The sequence below is a fragment of the Rhipicephalus sanguineus genome, chromosome 3 (genome assembly GCF_013339695.2).
Source record: "Rhipicephalus sanguineus isolate Rsan-2018 chromosome 3, BIME_Rsan_1.4, whole genome shotgun sequence".
Taxonomy (NCBI): domain Eukaryota; kingdom Metazoa; phylum Arthropoda; class Arachnida; order Ixodida; family Ixodidae; genus Rhipicephalus; species Rhipicephalus sanguineus.
In genome coordinates, this window is record NC_051178.1 from 232,565,198 (window position 1) to 232,584,889 (window position 19,692).

At 47.4% G+C, this 19,692-nt stretch overlaps 2 protein-coding genes across 2 annotated transcripts; both read right to left on the reverse strand.

The window, feature by feature from the left end:
• Positions 1-12,773: 12,773 nt before the first annotated feature.
• LOC125757926 (uncharacterized) lies at positions 12,774-13,301 on the reverse strand. Its single transcript, XM_049414329.1, has one exon. It carries the CDS (start codon positions 13,299-13,301, stop codon positions 12,774-12,776), a length of 528 nt encoding a protein of 175 aa, XP_049270286.1.
• A 253-nt stretch (positions 13,302-13,554) lies between these two features.
• LOC125757780 (uncharacterized protein K02A2.6-like) lies at positions 13,555-17,189 on the reverse strand. The gene has a single exon (XM_049413934.1). It carries the CDS (start codon positions 16,761-16,763, stop codon positions 14,628-14,630), a length of 2,136 nt encoding a protein of 711 aa, XP_049269891.1. The 5' UTR covers positions 16,764-17,189; the 3' UTR covers positions 13,555-14,627.
• Positions 17,190-19,692: the final 2,503 nt, after the last annotated feature.

The following is a 19,692-nucleotide window of genomic DNA, read 5'->3' on the forward strand; positions in this document are numbered from 1 at the left end:
AGCTATCTTTTCGTCCATTTTTCTTCTTCACAATTACCTTACATTTATTACTAAAACATCCCCTATACTTTCCTTGGCATTTTGCCTGTTAGTTCTCATTAATATTGTGTACAACAAAGAAAACGAGCCCTTGAAATTAACACTTCTTTACTTCAATATATATATATATAATATTATATATATATATATATATTAATATATATATATATATATACATACTTATACATATACGGTGCATGACGGCGGCGACGGCGACGGCAAAATCCAGCCGAGACTCTCCATATAATTGCTATCGCAATAAAATACGATGCTGAGAAATAATCGCACACTCCGTTGAGACGAAAGCGCTATCATTCTATGTCGTCTAACCGTGGCAATAGTTTCATCGTTCTCGAACTGTAAAAGCATTTGACCTTGTCCGGTTAGTCTTCCTCGGGAGACCGCTCTTTCGAGCAGCTCGAAGTAGGTTGGTCGCAGTGCATCATGGAAGCGTACGTGGATTACGAGGCTCCATAGAGCATCGCTTTAGGTCCCCCTCCAGACGGATCTTTACACAAAGATTTTTAGACAAGGAATTGCTCAGTGGTGCGTGGCATGGTAAGTATCAGCTGATGCTTCATCAACGTCTTATATTCGAATCTAAATATTATATTCAGTGGCTTTACTGTATGGCAGATACCGATAACTTTGGAAGCCCTCCGTATTTATAAGCTTTTGCTGATGTCGCAGCCGCATACAAAACGTAGTAAACAGAGCGCCGATGACCGGACAAGCGGGTGACCAGGACAGATGCGTTATCAACTTAATGTTATCTATAGACATGCGGTGTTTCAGGTATGTGTCTAGATAACACAAAAGCACGACTATTCTCAGGCACTCTGCACTCACGGAAGAAGAATAACAAAGAAATACTTCATAAAAATTATAAAAATAAGTCCCTCTGGTAGGTTCTGCAGACACAGTGCTAGTTTTTATTACCCGGACAATCAAACAACAGAAGAAATAAATCAGGACTTGAAATAAGGTCCCTCAGCCATGTTATAACCTGGTGTTTAAAAAGGAGCACTCTCCCGCTCCCCCTTACACCAGCAGACGCCGCGGACAGTGCGATTTTTTTTTTTTTCATTTGCAGAAGTATTTGACATGGACGGACTGAAATTCAGGAGTTTTTCATCAAAGAAAATGTATCGTACTACCGAGTTCGGGCATTGCACTTCCTCCTAGATTGGCGGTATATGCAACACGGGAACGACTCCCGGCGGTATCATACCTGGCCTCCGGCACCTGGCTGTTCCCACCTTGTCTGACGCGTATTCATCTAAAGTGAGCGTTGACGATTTCCAGAGAGAGTGTGAAATAAAGGCCGATCCCGCAGCCCGGTATTTACCCCTTTCTCATTTAAGGGACAGAGTCCGCTGTTTAACTCAAAATAATAAGAGCTTGACAGCGGTCGGCACGTGCGGCGCGATCACTGCACGCACTAACTACGTGTCGTATTTTATCACCCGTAGATCGGCCTCAGCTTACTGAGTACAAAACAAATACAAGAGAAAACTCGAGGAAGTACACAACGCACACAAGAGTGAACATGCATACTGTACGTGAATTGAAGGAATGTGGAATGGCAAATACAAGACTACGTATAAGTGTGCAAAAATAAGTTGTCTTTAATAGCATATGGAGGCGCAATCGCCCCCCCCCCCCTCCCCCGTAACACGTGTGCAAAGAAGCACCAATAGCAGCGGAAGCAAGGATGAACGAACATAACGCGATACGAATAACTTCTGTTCAGAAAGATTTCATTTAATTTTTTTTTCTTGAAGACTTACAGAGCAATGATAGACAGTCCATAACTGTTACAGAACACTTAATTGTGATTCCTGGATGTACAAAATAGTGAGGAGGGAAGAGAAAAAAAAAGGAGAGAATCCACCATCCCCCAGTGCAGGGTAGCCAACCGGAAGTGTTTCTGGTTAACCTCCCTGCCTTCTCCTTTTTCTGTTTCCTTCCTTCCTTCCTTCCTCGATGTACAAGCACGCGTTGTCGAACGACGTATCCACCATTGTACCCGCGGGTACAAAGGAGGCTAATAGTTAAGTCGGCACGGCCCCACGGCCATAAGCGGCTACGCGAACACGCACGAACCATGAAATTGCCTCGGCCACCCCGAACCAGCAGTATATGTAGTATTAGTAGCAGTCGTGTCGAATTCGCCGAAGCGACTGGAACGGTGCGTCGTGGCGACACTCGCCCGTCGGATGCCCGCCGCCGACTGCGCTTCGCGCGTATTGACTCGCGGTCCGCTTTGACGGCCAGGGGGCGACTCTGGCTCCGGATGCCCGAAAGTACTGCAGGACAGACAGTGGCGCGCCTCTGCTCCGTCTGTTGGCGGTGTCAGCGAAGATCGCGACGTTCCATCACCACCATCGCACCGTTCAGGCGAAGCGCTGGTACGAATTTTCTTCCGGTGAAGCCGGGCTGCGTTTACGATCTGACAAAAGTCTAGAGCCACCTTTAAAAGAAAGCATATCGATTGGCTTGAATAACATTGTCACCTGTGGTGAGAGACTGCGTGATACGTCGCTGCCAACGACAAGGATTGTTTCGTTACTTCCCTGAAACTTAGGGCGTAAGGATTACCGCAAGAGACTGGCCGAGACCCTTTAATATGCGTTGATTATTTACTGCCCCCAGTTCAGACGTATCATATCATTACTGGCAGTCTCCACGGTCTTGCAGGCTAAACTTACGTTCCATCCCCTTTGTGGGTTACCCTTAGACAATGGATTATAAAATACCACCACCCAAGCATCCCGTACAGATGGTTCACCAGCGAAGCTGAAATGTACGACCCCGGTGTTTATCCCTGGGTTAATCCCGACGGTTCACTAAAGTCTCCCTCAGTTATTGGTTACGTATGTCCTGAAACTTTAATTGGCTCTTTGTCACCCGTGCGTTCCCTTCTTCATTTTTGGTGCACGAGTAGTGAGTAGTGGGATTTGTCCAAGTATATGTGGACAGTCTTACGTGCTGGAAAGAGCTTTGTCCGCCCCCGTACGACGGACGGATTCATGGTTTTACCGTACATATGTGTAAGTGTGTGTATATGTATATATAAACGCCACAAAGAAAAATAGATTCAGAAAAATGGAGACGTGGTTCGGCTCACATAGAGCCAGGGACCTCTTGCTCCGCAGCGAGTGGCGCTTTCCATCTACGCCACGAAACGCAGATCCTCCATCGTAGCTAACGGCGAGCGTTATATACATACCCTTTACCGCTGGACGGACTCAGAGACGGCACGATAATAAGCGTTTCTTCACCCTTAGCGCCCATTTTTAGGGTGCGAGATGGCGCTATGCAAGCACGACGGGCGCAAAAAAGTCGTCGTCGAGCTCGCTCGCTTCTTATATTTGCGCAGCGAGAACATTGCCCTTCCGTTGTCATGCTCGCGCGGTTTTCTCGCGGTGTTAAAGGGTGTTGCAAAGAGGAATGTTAAAACGTAAAATCACCCTTTTTACACCCTTTTGGGTGTAAAATGTCCGCGCTCATGTTACCTGTGTAGCCATATACAGCTTCCTTGCAAAACAGCCCTAAATGGGTTGGGTGAAGCACCTTCATAACGGCAATTGCGGGTGTTATTCAATATGTAGTAAAGAGAGGACGACGACGAAGCACACGAGCAAGACAGCAAGCAAGCAAGCAAGCCGCAGTGTCAGTAGTAGCAGGAAACACCGGCTCGCGCATGTCCGGATTTTGGCTGCTTGACGCCCGCCGCTCTCCGGCGCCCCTACTCTTGACGCCTGTCTGCATTCCCTGAAGACGCGTCAGTAAACCACATCACATATAGGAAAACTTCGCTTTTGTCACCAGCAATGACGTTCAGCGCATTCCTGAGCTAAAAATCAATATACGAACGGTGGTACTTGAACACAAGTGATGTGTATCGCCACATAAAGCCACACGTGAGCTACTGAGGCTCCTGGGTCGACAGATATCGGTGGCCAAATGTAATCTCTACGTGCACCTCCGAACAAAGCGATGCCTTCAGATTTTAATGTTTGCTTGCTTTTCGCGTTTTACACTTTCTTTCTTTCTTTTCTTACTTGTCACCGAACAACCTCCTTCTCTTTGTCTACAGATAGCAAAATGGCGGTGCCTATAGTCGACCTCTACACCTTCTCTGCCCTGCACCCCGTCCTCTCTCTGTATCTCTAGAAACTCTATGCAAATGCAAATAAGCAACTACGGTAGAAGGTGTCCACGAAGGAGGTGGTAAGCAATGACTTCAGAGCCTCGCACTTCAGCCAAAGAAAATCCAAAGTCTAGGACGTGCAACAAAGGACTACCGTAAGCGCCCTCCGCGGTGTTTGCGCTTCACCCAGGGGACTCGTAATTGGATTCTGCGCTTTTATTGAATCACGGCAACTGCAATGAGTGCGTTGCGGCTTTCATCTCGACGGCTACGATGGGGCGGTGGGCGTTGCTGTACGTCTAGGAGGGGTGTCCGCCGAATCCTTATAATGTGACGGCATACCGCTAACTCTCCGTCAGATGAGCGTCGGCAAACATTTGTCGACAACCAGCCGCGCAGCCTTTAGCATAACCGAGTAAGAAGGAACTACAAAATGAGGAGAATTGGTAGGAGTCGGCCGAGTGCGCACGACAGAGTGAAATTTCTAGATTACTATGGTATTCAAGGTACCACAGCCTGTGGGCCCAATTATCGAAGCTTCTTGTTCTTGAGCACTGCTTTGCAGTTGGCCGCTCATTTTCGGCAATATGTGCTCCATCACAATTGTAGGCTTGCATCTGCACATTAAGTTTTTATGCATGGTAAGCTTCGCTCACTTCATTTATTAACAAGGAACGCGACCAAACCAGGACAATAGTGGTAATCACTTTGTGCGCTGGTATACGAAATCGTCAATCGCAGTGGTATTGTTAACCAACGTCAATACTGTACCTCAGGACGACGTGAATGCGTACTACTCTGCTACAAAGGTTTTGCTGAAGTAAACGGTGATGGTGGTCAGTTATCTGTGCACTTCAGAGAGGGTCAAATACGGTACACATCGATTGGGGCTGCTATATATCTCCCGTATTCCACACACGTCTTTATATTCCGCGAAGGCTGGTTGAGGAGTACGGCGCTGACGAGGAGGAACAGGTGGATAGCAAACAAAGGCGGTAATTGGAAACAGACTGGAGTGGTGGCTCTTCATCGCCCAGAGGTGGACGAAGGAAGAATCAATGGGACAGTGTGGCCAGACGTTTGATCGGTCCCCGACGCCTCGTCAGTAACGACAATTGTTTATCCTTGTTATTTACTAACAGGCATATACTCGCGGTATATGCGCACGCCGCCGACCACCAGATAGATTGTCGTGGCCACTCTACGGGTTGCATATCCTGCGCACCGAGTCCCGCGGGTATAACGATGCAGCGGTATATGTTTACGTAGCGGGCCTCAGCGAATATGCATTGCCGGAGATGAATATTGAATTCCATGTTGTTATCGAACCTTTTTTGCGGCATATTCTCGGATGCCATATTCGTATCAAGCTTCGTCGAGAACACATGCGTAGACACACTATGGGAAATATTCAAGGCCGGTTCGTACAAGAAGATCTGTTTGTTCGAACCATGAGCGCCCAACGCCTTATACGGCCTGCTATTCCGACGGTGCTTTGATATTTTATGTAGATAAGGCGAACGTTAAGTATGCGTACAATGACCTTTTAATCTTGTCTAACTGCATAATATATATGAAAGAAGAGATTTATAGGAAGGATGGAGGGACAACCTTAATTTCATTGATCAAATGGTCCATCGATTTACCCATTGATTGCATGCGTCGCTGATTGCTCCAGACGCATACGCATTTTTTGTCATTCTGCCCGCATCCAAATGCAGCCGCTGTGAACGAGAACCAAAGCCGTAATTTCTTGCTGAAGAGCGCCACGCCATAATCTTTTAGCCGCCGTAGGCAAATAGCATGTAAATGAAGAATGAAGGATGACGCCACCATGTTTAGGAAACAAATAGCTGCGATAGGAAGTTCATGTTAACAAGACAGGTCTTGCAAACACGGACACATGAGAGAAGTGAAGACACCGCAAACGCCGTAAGTAAACATCCTGAGAACATGAGCACGTTGTTTGAAGACCTTACTCGGCGCAGCAATTAAACATTAATTGCTTTGCTGAATTAGTCATAGGTGAAACTTCACTCCAGCATACGAGCACAGCTTGTGTGACATTCTCCTCTTCAAAATCAGCATTAAGAAGCATCAAGAAACGCGTCGGCTTTATGGCATTCTGGGTATATTGCAGGGGTTAAGTGAAAAAAAGTCACAGTTTCGCCCCAAGGTCGAAGCAATGAATGCGATAGCAAGAAACTGGAATGTAATAAGAAGAATGGCAAGCAGCTAGAAACTTACTGCGCGCTGCTCAAGCACAAAGGACGCGGAAAAAGAAACCGCACAAGGCGAGTGCGAACTAACAACTGTCACAGCTCGACACTTGCAGCGCGCTGCTCAAGCACAAAGAAGGACGCACGAAAAGAACGCACAGGCATACATGGAACGAGCGCAACCTGTCACAGTTGTTACTTCAACTAGCCCCTACTTTTGCATAAGACGTACAAAGTGAAAGCACAAGACGTACAAAACTCCTCCTCAAGAGATAAGCAGCCGAGCACGGTCGACCACGCCTTGTATGTCAAAGTACAAGTCGGAGGCGTAGACCCCAACTACAGTGAAACACTAGAAAGTTTTAAACCAAGAAGACCCAAGAAATTGGGGACCCATGAAATCTGTGAGCCGCCAAAGCGCATGCGCAGAACGCAAGCCACTCTCAGACCCTTGCGCTCGTGTTGTTCAAAGACCTTATAGCGAACAAAACCGGAGAGCGCGTGACCTCAAGAAAATAAAATAAAGACGGCGCTTGGCAGTGGCACGTGAAGCCACATCACGAGTTCCCTGCTGGTGTCAATTCTGGTCACTAAAATAAAACTTCATTTAGGTCTAGTGGGTAGATATTCCTGAAGCGAAAATTACAGAACGAACGCACTTCTTTGCCCTTCTAGCTTCTTCTTTACGTGTTTGTCACTACACCCATCTGAATATGATTTTCATATCTTCGCGTATCTAATACATCACCATCCTTGTTACGCGTGTTGTTTTAGAGATATTGTTGCGTGCGCATGTGCGGTTAGGTTGCCTTGGGCTTATATATGTTCTGGCGTATGAAAGAATAAAGCAGTTGCTAGTCAGCACTTGTGTCGCACGTTTCTTTCCATTGTGAGTGTCTTGTGCGTTTGCGCTGTAATTTTAGCATCAGGACTCTGTTCGCGGTGTAAGATACATATATTGTGATTCTGCTTCAGCGGCTTCGTTTCTTCTCTCCTGCGGCATAAGCCTACAAGAGCCAAAGCGTTCCCACTAGCTCACGCCACCACGAGCCACGGGACGCTCTTATTTTTCCCTGGCCGACTAGCCACAAGTGGCGCGGCGCTACAACCCCAAAAATGGAAAACTAGCGTGGGCCGCCAGCGGTACGATGCAAACGCAGCGCAGGAAACGATGAAGCATGGCCCACGTCTTGCACAATTTAATTTCGCCACGTGTGGCTCTCCCCGTGCCTATCACCCAACGCCGCGTGCGTTTGTATTCTGCCGTTAGTATTCTGGAGAACGAATGACGCGTGGCGTAATTGTCTAAACCAGAACTTATCGTTTCGTCTATCATCTGTCTGAGCATGACATGCCCAGAAGGAGCCTCGAGCACATAATCTGGAAGTGCGATAGCTCCCCAGGGGCCAAATAAAAAAATTTGCAGTGGCTTAGCTCGGCTATGTTAGGATATACGTAGCGTTAGCTAAGGTTCAGCTTATTATTCTTAGCTTTCCTGGTTGTCAAGCTTCTCTGCCTTTCTGCGCCGTTTAGCGGCATTTGTATAGCCCCACTACGGCGTCTCATAATCATATCTTGGTTTTGGGACGTTAAACCCCAACCATTATTATTATTATGATTTACATGCCACGGTCTTGGTGCTCTCGCGGCTGTTTCCTTAACTTGATATATGCCAAAATTGGTATGGCGTGACAAGAGTGTATGACGCACATAAGTGACTGGTCCTATTGTGAAATCATGACATGCATGTCATGTACAGCATGATTTACATGGCATGGTCTCAGGCAGTTCGCGGGTGTTTAATTAAATGGATGTATACCAAAATCGGTACGACAAAATATTTCTGTATGACGAACACAGATGACAGGTGGTAACATGAAAATCAAGACATGCATGTCATGTTCGGCATGACATACTCTTACGGGTGTGCGAATAGCGAACTTTAGGAGCGAATCTATACGAATCGAATAGTGATGACACCAACTTGAATACGAATACGAATTGAATACTATTAGAATACTTTTCGAATATTAAGGCAACCATTTTCGAAAGAGTCCTACATTTCCATAACATTTTATTTGATACATATATTCCCAAACTTTAACGAAAGAACTTTAAGATCACTTTTAATCCACAAAGACTAGTACAATTATGTAAACTGAGGTAAGCTCGTATGCATCAGCGACTAGAACATTCGGGATATTTTGTAACTATACTTCGAAATACCGCAGTGACTACATTACTCAGTGTAACACTTTGTCCCCAGCCTTTACATAAAACTGAGGCATAAGAATTAAGCAAGCACCGGACATGCAGCTAAACATTTTATGAAACAGAAAAAAGTGCCTTGCGCTCGCTTAGCAATGCCTCGCATGTAATAAAACGGAACAGCTTTCGACCGCTCCGCAAATTTCCACTGTTTTTCATTGAAGAGATAATACATTGAATGAGTGACTCAGAACGTCACAGTAATTTAATGGGTGTCCCTTCAGAGCATACGCCTGTTTCGCGTTTACTAAATCGACTGTAAGTGTCATTCTTTTTGGCGATCATCGTCGTACCTGACAGAGTGACACATTGGCAGAGAGCTTTCTCGTACGGTCGGCGTAGAAATGCTTACGCATTTCAGACTTGACAAAATATGGCACACGTTGTGACACCAGATGTATGGTACAAACAGTCAGCGCACAAACACAAGCTTTTGTGCATGAATGTTTCATTTGGGTGGCCAGTGTAAGTGTATGACGAAGAAAAATAAATATGTGCACCATATATTAAAAGCGACACTGCCGCGTACAAGGCCAGCAGGAGATGTGTTCTTTACGCGCCGCGCATTGAGATAAAAGGAAATTAATTCGAAGATTTATGGTGTGCTGACGTGTTCGACACTTCGCATTTTCCTCAACTTTACGGGACGTTCATAGTATAGTTGCCTTTTTCGCGGATTTTGTGTAAGCGATATTCGAAGAACTGCCCTGTTAGAATATTACAATTTTCTTCTTTTTTTCAGATGAAGCTTTCACGAAAAAAAAAGAACAACAGTTATATTGCACCAGAACACTGCTTACAAGTTATATTGGTTCCGCAAGCTATCTTGTACTTCTACCGTATGTATTTTTTCTTCTCTATCGAGAAAATTCGGCAGATCCCACGTACCGTGGGAGTCGATGTTATGCGAAGCATGCGGGGGGCAGGTGACTGTGATGTAACTTTTTACTGAGCGACACGTTACAAAATGACGCTAAAGATTTGTATAAATTTAATACGCACACATATATATGTCGAAGAGCCGCATATGTGTTATATAACCAGTTGTTTACGGTTGGGTAACGCTGCCAATGGCAACGTGGTTATTACCAACACCAGAAGCGGTAAGCTGATATGTAGTGCTTATACGTGCCCCGAGAACGCACGCACGTTTCACGAACCCATGTGCATGTGTGCAAAATAGTTCTTGACAGTTCTTGAACAAGGGCATCATCACCGTGATCAGTGAGCACCAGCAGCTGGTCATGACTTGTTATAGGATCGGGTCGTGATCGTGGTGACGAGGGGCCCATGTGTAGTGAAGTATGTGGTATACTAGAGCTGTTGGAATTCGTCGATGCCTCAGTCATTTCGTCGGCAAATTCTCTGTCGACAGAGCCGGCGACATGTCGGAACCTGCAGCCACCCTTCGCGTTGGTGAGGTATAGGCCGTCGAGGCTGGTAGGCTTGGATAGTACTACGTAGACCAACATCAGTGGATGGTGTTTGTCGTATTCGTAGACTACCTGGGCGTATGTGGCCTACGTAGCCTAGTCTACAAAGCGGCTGTCAACAAGGGCGTCCGCAGAACCTTTTGCAGGGGGGTGCATCAGCATGGGGAAGGGGGAGGTATCGCATCCAACACAGGTAACTTTTCTTTCACTGCCGTACTGTCTAACGTGCAAAGTTGGCTGGCAATCCTGAAGGCTGTTTCACATGGATATGTGGGACCCGAGTGTGTTAACCAAGCTGTGTAGCTTATTTCTACTGCATAGAAAATTGTTATCCAAAATTCCAAGGGGGGGCAGCCGCCCCCCCCTTGCACCCCCCTCCGGACGCCCATGGCTGTCAATCAATCTGGCATCATCCTCGGTCAGCATGAGGCCATCGCCCAGTCTCGTAAGAAATGAAGAGGACACTGCGTCGTTCCGGTGGACGAAGTGCACTTTACGGTGCGGTGATGTGGATATTATATGTAACTTTTGTTAATGTATTCCTCTGGGATCGAGCAATGCTTCAATATAGCTTTCTGAATCATAGGAATACAAACGTGTTTATTAGACTGCTATAAAAGCGGAGCCAACACTGGAACTACAGACGGTAATCTGATATGACGCCTGTATTGTAGAAGTGCACATCGTAGGAGCATCGTGTAGTGTTTATTGCTTTCTTGTAAAATTAGATAGCCAGCCCCACAACCACAATGGACGTTGCACCGATATTACGCCTGCGTAGCCTGTTTTTCCAAACCAGTTTATAGACCTGGCGTGGCTCAGTGGTAGAATACCTGATTGCCACGCAGAATGCTTGGGTTCGATTCCTGCAGAGATCCTAATTTTCATTCTTTCCATTCGTTGAGTCAACGCTACCGATGTTGGTTTTCCTTAACGCTCTAGCATTTAAATTACCTGTGTCTGTTCTCGCCGTTCCTAGGTAGATATAAACTGTCAATCACCTGTGGCGCATACCCGTACACCGCGGCCCGTAGTAAACGGGTATGTGCCACACGTGTCTAGTGGAAAGGGTTTGACGACGTACGCGACAGGATTTTAACGTTATTCATGTCATGACCTGGCAATCATATTCGTCAAATCCTCTTACCCTCCCATGCAAATTTTGGTCTACACCATGTTAAGGAGGCGATCACGAGAGCACCCAGACGTAGGCGGCTAGATAGATAGATAGATAGATAGATACGTAGATAGAAACGCTCAAAGTGCCAGAGGTTCGCTAAGAAATGCTTCGCATTTAAAAAAAAAATACTCCCTTGCTTGCTTCCATGCAGTGGATTAGAACACGAAGATCGTAAAGGAAATGGTATTTTAAAGCAGAGTGGCGCTGTGCACAAGCCAATTCGTTATAGGGTCATCTATCTACGCCCTGCAGAACGACACACGCTGTAATTTCATACGTTATTTCTTAGACTTAGCTTTAACTTCCTCATACATATATCAGGCTGCCATCAAGAGCGACAGCGCCTGCAAGGACGAGAACAAACAGTACAAGGTTAATCCAAGATTAGAAAGTAGTAAGTAGTAATACTGTGCTAGCACATTTGCGTTCCTTACGGCTTTCGATATGTCTAAATTCCAGAAAAACACACTTCTTTCGCTCATCAGCTACTCGAACAAGCCTAGTTATTCAGAAAGAGCATTAGCATCCTCCTTAGCGATTCTTAAAAAATAAGCTCCGGAACTAAATCCTCGCAGACGGAAGCACGCATATAAGCCGCGCACCAGACTGGTGCACAACGTCGCCAGCAGATAACGAGCACGTCGAAGTTAGTCTGACATTTATTCATTCCTAATGCGAAAACCTCTGGCGCTGCTGCCGCATTCGTAGTCCGCTGACAATGTATGCGTTTGGCAACTTTGCTATGAGTTCTCGTAGGAAAATTTAGCAGATGCTGTTTGCAGCACAATGGTGAAAGATAATTGTCTTGTTTCGTAACATTGACATTTGTAAGTTGAAACGCAGTGCATGCGTCATTTTGAAGTAGTACGCTAATGCATCTCGCCCGTCCTATATTTTCGCGTGTGACGCTGTATTCGACTAGATATGAGTTGTCAGTTCCAAATAATTGCTTGCTGTGTTAACATATACGCCACATAGAAAATCCGAAAGGCATGTGGCGTAAGTTTCAAACTTCTTGTTGGGAATGTTTGCTTGACACAGGCGTGCTTGCTGTTTTCGCAAACCCCATTCCTGACGCTATTATTTGATAACATTGGTTCCCATATATGCGCTGGTTTTCCCATCAGGCGGGGGGGGGGGGGGGGGGGCAAGGTTCGCCCCCCCCCCCCTGAAAACTCAATGTATGGGGCATATTTTGCGCTCCCCCCTCCTCTTAGATGACAAGGGGGTGGGGGGTTCGCCCCCCTGCCCCGCGTGCGCACGCCTGTGTTTTTTTCTATGAGCAGTTCTGGCGTACCAAAGTGATATAGCCACAACCAGTGGCCACAAAACAATGATCACTTTATTCTCGAGCGCATACATTTTATAGCCAGATGTGACGTCATACATGCGACGATATCTGCGCGGCAGCATGCGGTGCACGTTATCACATTCCTTCCCTCTAACATTTTGTAAGTTCATTTTGCAAGGTCTTTGTGCTAGAAACGATCCGGTGGTTTGCGGGTTCGTGTGCTGCGCCGTAACGGTTGGCTTTCCGCTGACGGCGAAGCTGACCGTGGCTCCGTTTGTGACGTCGGAGCTGCTAGCTCTGTCGGGCAGTTCACGTTGACAGGTGGGATAGGCTGTTGAACAGGAGGCGTCGGATCAGTAGCCACCAGTTTATCTGGAACGGAAGTTCTGGCTGAGTTTCCTGCGGCCGGTGATTTCTCCTCTGTGACGTCGCTGTGCGGCGTTAAAGGGTATCCGAGTCCGGACTTGGGATTCAGGCTTGGTGTCGGGTCCGCATGGCGTGGTCGCAGGTGATCGGCATGCGTAAACCGAAGTTGTTCGCGCACTTTCACCACGTATGTCACAGCACTCACAACCTGACGCACCACACCTTCCTCCCACGAGGCACACTCACCGCGCACAGTTTTCACGAACACTTTATCACCAACGTCGAACAAACGCTCACGCCCGCGACTCACATCCCGCTGCTCTTTGAGTTTCTGCTGCTTCGTGTGCATTGATCTCGAAAAGTCTGGTTTCAACAATGCAAGTTTTGTTCGTGGTTGTCGCTTAAGAAAAAAGCTCGGCGGGTGTCTTTCCCGTCACGCTATTTGGTGTGTTGCGGTATGTCATCAAGAAACTATCAATATTTTCCTGAAACGAATGACGCGTACCTGACGATTTGCTTTCCAACAGTTCCTTCATCAGAGCGCGTTTCACGGTCTGTACGGTTCGTTCAGCCGCACCATTCGAAGCTGCAGGGTAGGGGGGAGTGCGAATGTGTTTCACGCCGTTGGTGGCCATGAAATCCGCGAACTCGGCCGAGATAAATTGTGGCCCATTGTCGCTTACTAGTGCTTCCGGGAATCCGTAAGCGGCAAAAGCACTTCGAAGCTTTTCAATTGTCTTTGCTGTTGAAGTAGAGAGCATTGGCCACACTTCGACCCACTTGGAATAGGCATCCACAAGGACAAGAAACACATTTGCACTTGTCTGCGCAAAGTCTATATGGACGCGTGACCAACATCTGGCTGGATAACTCCAGGGTTGAAGTGGTGCTAACGGAGCTGCAGGTTGCACTGCTTGGCATATTTTACACCTTTTTACATAGTCTTCTATGGCTAGGTCAATTCCTGGCCACCACACAAAACTGCGGGCTAGCATTTTCATGCGGCTTGCCCCAGGATGTTCAGTGTGCAGAATGTCAAGCACGCGATGTCTCAGCACTTCAGGAATAACAACCCGAACTCCCCATGTTAAGCACCCCTGCTCCAGTGACAGTTCGTCTCTGCGTACATAATACGCCCTTAGGTCTTCCGGGCATTCGCCAGGCCAACCACTCAGAGTGAAATCAGCTATACGACTTAACGTCAGACATCGCCTGGACGCTTTGGCGATTTCATCGGCTGTCAGTGGAAGACACTCAAATACTGACAGGCACTCGGCGGATTCTACTCCTGCTGGCACTGCTTGCGGCAATCTGGACAAGGCGTCAGCCACGTCCATGTTCTTGCCCTTACGGTACTTAAGGCGGTACCTGTATGCTGCAAAAGTCATTGCCCAACGTTGCATGCGCGCTGCGGCCAACGTTGGTATAGGTTTTCCTTCGCCTAAAATGCCAAGTAGTGGCTGGTGGTCTGTGTAAATTGTGAAGTCTCTACCATAAAGATAGCGGTGAAACTTTTTAAGACCAAATATCAGTGCCAACGCTTCGCGTTCACACTGTGCGTACTTTTCCGCTGCGGTGAGGGTTCGCGAAGCGAACGCGATAGGCCTTTCTTCTCCGCTAGTTTCATGGAATATTACCGCGCCTAGGCCGTAGGAAGACGCGTCGCAAAGCACTCCTATCGGTTTGTCAACGTCATAGAAGGTGAGGACTTTGCTGCTAACGAGCAGCTTTTCGTATCCGCGAAAGCATCACTACATTCCTTCGTCCACGACCATTTCGTATCTTTCTTTAGCAGCCGATACAGTGGCTCAGCAACGGTCGCACAGTTTCTCAAGAACTTTGAGTAAAAATTTAGCAGGCCCAAGTACGCTTTTAGTTCGGTGACGTTAGTGGGCTCAGGCGCGTCAACAATCGCCCTGATTTTTGCTTCCGTGGGATAAATCCCTTCTGCTGTGACTGTGTGGCCCAAATACGTCACCGATTGTTGAAAAAACCGGCATTTGTCGGTGTTCAACGTGATGTTGTAGTCCTGTAGCCTTTCAAGGACCTGCTCTAGCGTTTTTTGGCATGAACCCATATCAGATCCAGCCACGATCACATCATCGATATAGCACCCTACGTGTGGAATGCCCTTTAGCACTTCGTCCATCAAGGACTGGAATATTGCGGGTGCACTAGCCACACCATATGGAAGGCGCTGAAATTGGAACAACCCCAAACTGGTGTTGACCGTCAGAAATGATCGTGACTCGGGGCTCAGTGTTACCTGCTGATACGCCGCCGATAGGTCGAGAACGCAGAACACCTTACCGCCTGTAATTGCTGAATATAGGTCTTCTGGCCTGGGCAGCGGGTAATGGTCTGTTTTTAGGACCGGATTAATCGTAACTTTGTAGTCACCGCAAAGCCTAAGGCTGCCATCTTTTTTCTGGACTACGACAAGTGGTGTCGCCCAGTCGCTATGCGATACCTGCTGTAGCATGCCTGTTTTTACCATCTCCCGGAGCTGTTTTTCCACTGTTTCTTTAAGTGCAAATGGAACAGACCTGGCTCGACAGAATACTGGCGTAGCATCTGCATTCAAAGATATTTTTGCCTCAAAACTCTTTACGGTGCCCATTGTCTGTGAAAAGACTGCAGGGTATTTCTTCCTCAATGACATGGCTCTGTCCTCCGCGGTTACTTGACCTATTGCGCTCCAGTCAAGCTTGAGATGCTCAAGCCAATTCCGGCCAAGCAATGCTGGCAGTCTCCTTCCGTTATCCTTAACTACTACTACTGGAAGAATCATGCTCTGACCTTTGTACACGACTGCAACCTCACACTGTCCCTTAAGTGTCATTTGTTCGCCGGTGTACGTGCGAAGTGTCACTTTGGTGGGCTGACATGTAACATGAGCGAAATGTGAATCATAGACATACTCTGGCACTACAGTAACAGCCGCTCCTGTGTCAATCTGCATGTTCAGGGGTTTGCCTTCGACCTGAATGTTCACATCGTAAGAAGAGCGTGTCACATTTATGAAATGGTATACTTCGTGCTCAGAGTCCTCGTCAGAACATTCTAAGGCATTTGTTCTCTTTGTCTGCGCAGTGGTGCACATTTTTCTCAAGTGTCCTACTTTCGAGCAGTTACGGCACACAGAGTTTTTATACCAGCATACGCTTGAAGAATGCCCTCTGCCGCATCTTTCACATCGCTCTTTCTTGGCAAAGTGGCTCTTTTGAGTCTTCTTCATCCCTTTCTTCGGCTGACTCCCAACCGCATTTAATGACTCCTCTTTGTTCTTTTCTTTCATTAGCGCTGCCTCTCTTGCCGCCATTTCTCGGTCCAAGGCAATCTTGCAGGCGCTGTCAAAGGTTAGGCTTTCTTCCGCGAACAAGGCTCGCTGCGTTTCTTCATTGCGCACACCTGCTACTAGCCTGTCGCGAAGTGCATCCTGTAAGAAGTCGCCGTAGTTACATTTCCTGGCCAAGTGCTTCAGCTCGACTATAAAATTTTCTACGCTTTCCCCTTCGTGCTGAGTCCGCTTGTTGAACCTGCAGCGCTCAGCGATTACCGAGCTCCGTGGGCTGTAATGTTCTGTAAGCAACCGCTTTGCTTCCTCGTAAGTTTTCTCACGTGGGGAAGCCGGCACTACAAGGTTCTTCAAGACTTCATAAGCTTCTGCTCCTATTACCGTTAGGAAAACCGCTAGCTTCTTTTCCTCTTCTATGTCGTTCGCTTGCACAAACAGTTCGAATCGCTCCAGGTAAGACTCGAAATTCTGTGACTTAGGATCAAACTCAGCGACCTTCCCTAAACGCGACATTCCTGTCTGCGAGTAGAAAATGTAGAGTCACCTCTGTGCGGTTGTTTCTCCGTCCTTGGCTCAGGTTGCCGTCGGTCGCCCTTCAGCATGAAGCTCCGCTCGCTGCCACCACGTCAATGCTTTCGGTGCTTGTGTGGGGGCGTTGCTCGAGGGGCGTTGCTGTCTGCTCCACGTTGCAGGCTGCGGTGTCGTACTCCGAGAGCACGTACATGACCGGATGGCTTCTTCAGTCGCCGAAACGCGCCTACTTTTTCGCCATGTAGTTCCTTCGCCGCGCCTGCCTACGGGATTCGAGGTCCAATTCCTCGTCGCCAGTGATATAGCCACAACCAGTGGCCACAAAACAATGATCACTTTATTCTCGAGCGCATACATTTTATAGCCAGATGTGACGTCATACATGCGACGATATCTGCGCGGCAGCATGCGGTGCACGTTATCACACAAAGAAGCTCTTGGAACTATAGGTCCTATGATGATAGAAGCGAAACGGAAAATACGAAGCCTTCCGTTGGAGGTTGCATACATATAATAAAGGGCTACTCTAACTGAGCATTGCGTTGCGTTTTGCACAGAAGGGAATAGCCTTGTAGTGGCTTGAACACTTAAAGATTGGTTTTAGACAATGTCTCTCCACACTAATGCATGATTTATTGATTTATTCTGAATGTTGCCTTAAGAAAAACTACCTGCAGGTGCTCAGAGCCTAACCTCATTATCTTATAACGAGTAATTCTATAACACAGGGTATGTAGGCAATGCACGAAAAAAGCAAAAAAAAAATACAAAGCGGCATAAAAATGTGCCAGCGCTTATGTAGGCTAGACTTGATTTATTAAAAATCTCATTTGTTTCCTTAGCTGACCATATTGAAAAGCATGGCAAAACATTATAATACTATAAAAAATTCCAGCTCATTTCTTCACGTCTAGTGCCGGTGGCTGACATGCCGACGTTCAGGTGATTTGACGGCAGCTGCAGAGGACGCGGAGGCAATTTTCATTGATGTCAGAGCCATCTGAATAGAGCACGCATCATTAAAAGGCCGTGCTCTCGAGGCATTCAGACGGCAATCGAGTGGAAGACGTCGCTTGAAAAAGAACGCCGTATGCGAAAATTTAATAAGCTGTGACATTCCAACACATGTCGTGCCGATAGACTATATATATCTACACATAGAGATATGTATATACAAAATATAGATTGTTCAATAAGAGACTTGGATTTCAATTACTGGGAAAACACCGCGCACGTAGATTGATTTCTCGCATTTGGTGTGCAAAATGAAATATTGCCTGGCAGGCATGTGAATATTATCAAGCTTATAGCAGTTGTGTGTGTTCGCATATGTCTTTTAGAAAGCGCGAAGTGTATGCAGCGCGAAATTGTGCCTCTTTTGCTAAAAAATTGAAAGATTAATTTTCATCTGACCTTCGCGCGACGAAAGGCGGGAGCTAAAAGTGAATAGCACCTCCTTTTGCGAGGACCATAATAACCTTCTGCGTATTCAAAGCCCTCGGTGTTATAAAAAGCCCTCGGTGTCTCAAAAAAAAAAAAAAATCAGTGCGACGTTTTTTGGGACTTTGTGCCTATTACCGGCGATTTATTGCGAATTTTTCGCGCATCGCATGGCCATTGACCCAGCTTACCAGGGAAGATATCCCATTCGCATGGGGCAAAGACCAGCAACGGGCATTTGACGAGCTTCGCCAACGCATGCAAACGCCTCCCGTGCTCGCCCACTTCGATGAAGACGCGCCAACGATATTGCACACAGACGCTAGTAATGTGGGCCTTGGAGCAGTACTCGTACAGCGGCAGGACGACAGAGAAAAGGTGATCGCTTACGCCAGTAGGACGCTGTCCCGAACAGAAGCCAACTACACTACGACCGAGAAAGAATGCCTCGCAATGGTATGGGCAGTCCTCAAATTTCGCCCGTATTTGTACGGTCGCTCGTTCACCGTTATCAGCGATCACCATTCGCTCTGCTGGTTAATTAATTTGAAAGATCCATCCGGCCGTCTCGCATGCTGGAGTCTTCGGCTCCAAGAGTTCGACTTCACTGTTGCCTACAAATCGGGAAGACGACACGCCGATGCCGACTGTCTTTCTCGGTCTCCCGTTGAAACAGCAGACCAAGACGACGACGACACGGCCTTTTTGGGAGTCGTGGACACTGCCGCTTTTTCACGACAGCAGCGGGACGACGCTGAACTGCTGCCGCTCATTCATTACCTTGAAGGACGAACCAATAGCGTGCCGAAATTATTTGCAAGGGGGCTGGCGTCGTACTGCTTGCGCAACGACGTTCTTTACAAAAAGAACTTTTCACCTCGTGGCAGCAGCTACTTACTCGTCGTTCCCTCATCGCTCCGACGTGAGGTCCTGCACGCCTGCCACAACGAGCCGACCGCTGGTCACTTGGGCTACACTCGGACATTGGCAAGGATTAGGCAGAACTATTTCTGGCCGAAACTTGCCACGGTCGTGAAAACTTACGTGCAGACATGTCTAGATTGCCAGCGCCGCAAGCCGCCATCCATCAAGCCAGCCGGCCTGTTGCAACCTATTCATGTGCCGACGACGCCATTTGCACAAATCGGCATGGATTTTCTGGGCCCCTTCCCCGCGTCTACTACTGGAAATAGATGGATAATCGTCGCCACCGATTACCTCACCCGATACGCCGAGACAGGAGCTCTGCGACGGGCAACAGCGGCTGAAGTGGCGCGATTTTTATCGAAGCCATCGTTTTAAGGCACGGTGCTCCCGCAGTTATTATCACTGACAGAGGTACCGCGTTCATGGCCGAGCTTTTGGACACCGTTCTGCGACTAAGTGGTACCGCCCACAGGAAGACAACGGCGTATCATCCACAGACCAACGGGTTAACCGAACGTCTCAACAGGACCCTGGCTGACATGAT

What these genes read in the sequence shown, in the direction of transcription:
- LOC125757926 (XM_049414329.1), bottom strand. Translation starts at nt 13,301, where the DNA reads ATGCACACGAAGCAGCAGAAACTCAAAGAGCAGCGGGATGTGAGTCGC.
- LOC125757780 (XM_049413934.1), bottom strand. Translation starts at nt 16,763, where the DNA reads ATGTCGCGTTTAGGGAAGGTCGCTGAGTTTGATCCTAAGTCACAGAAT.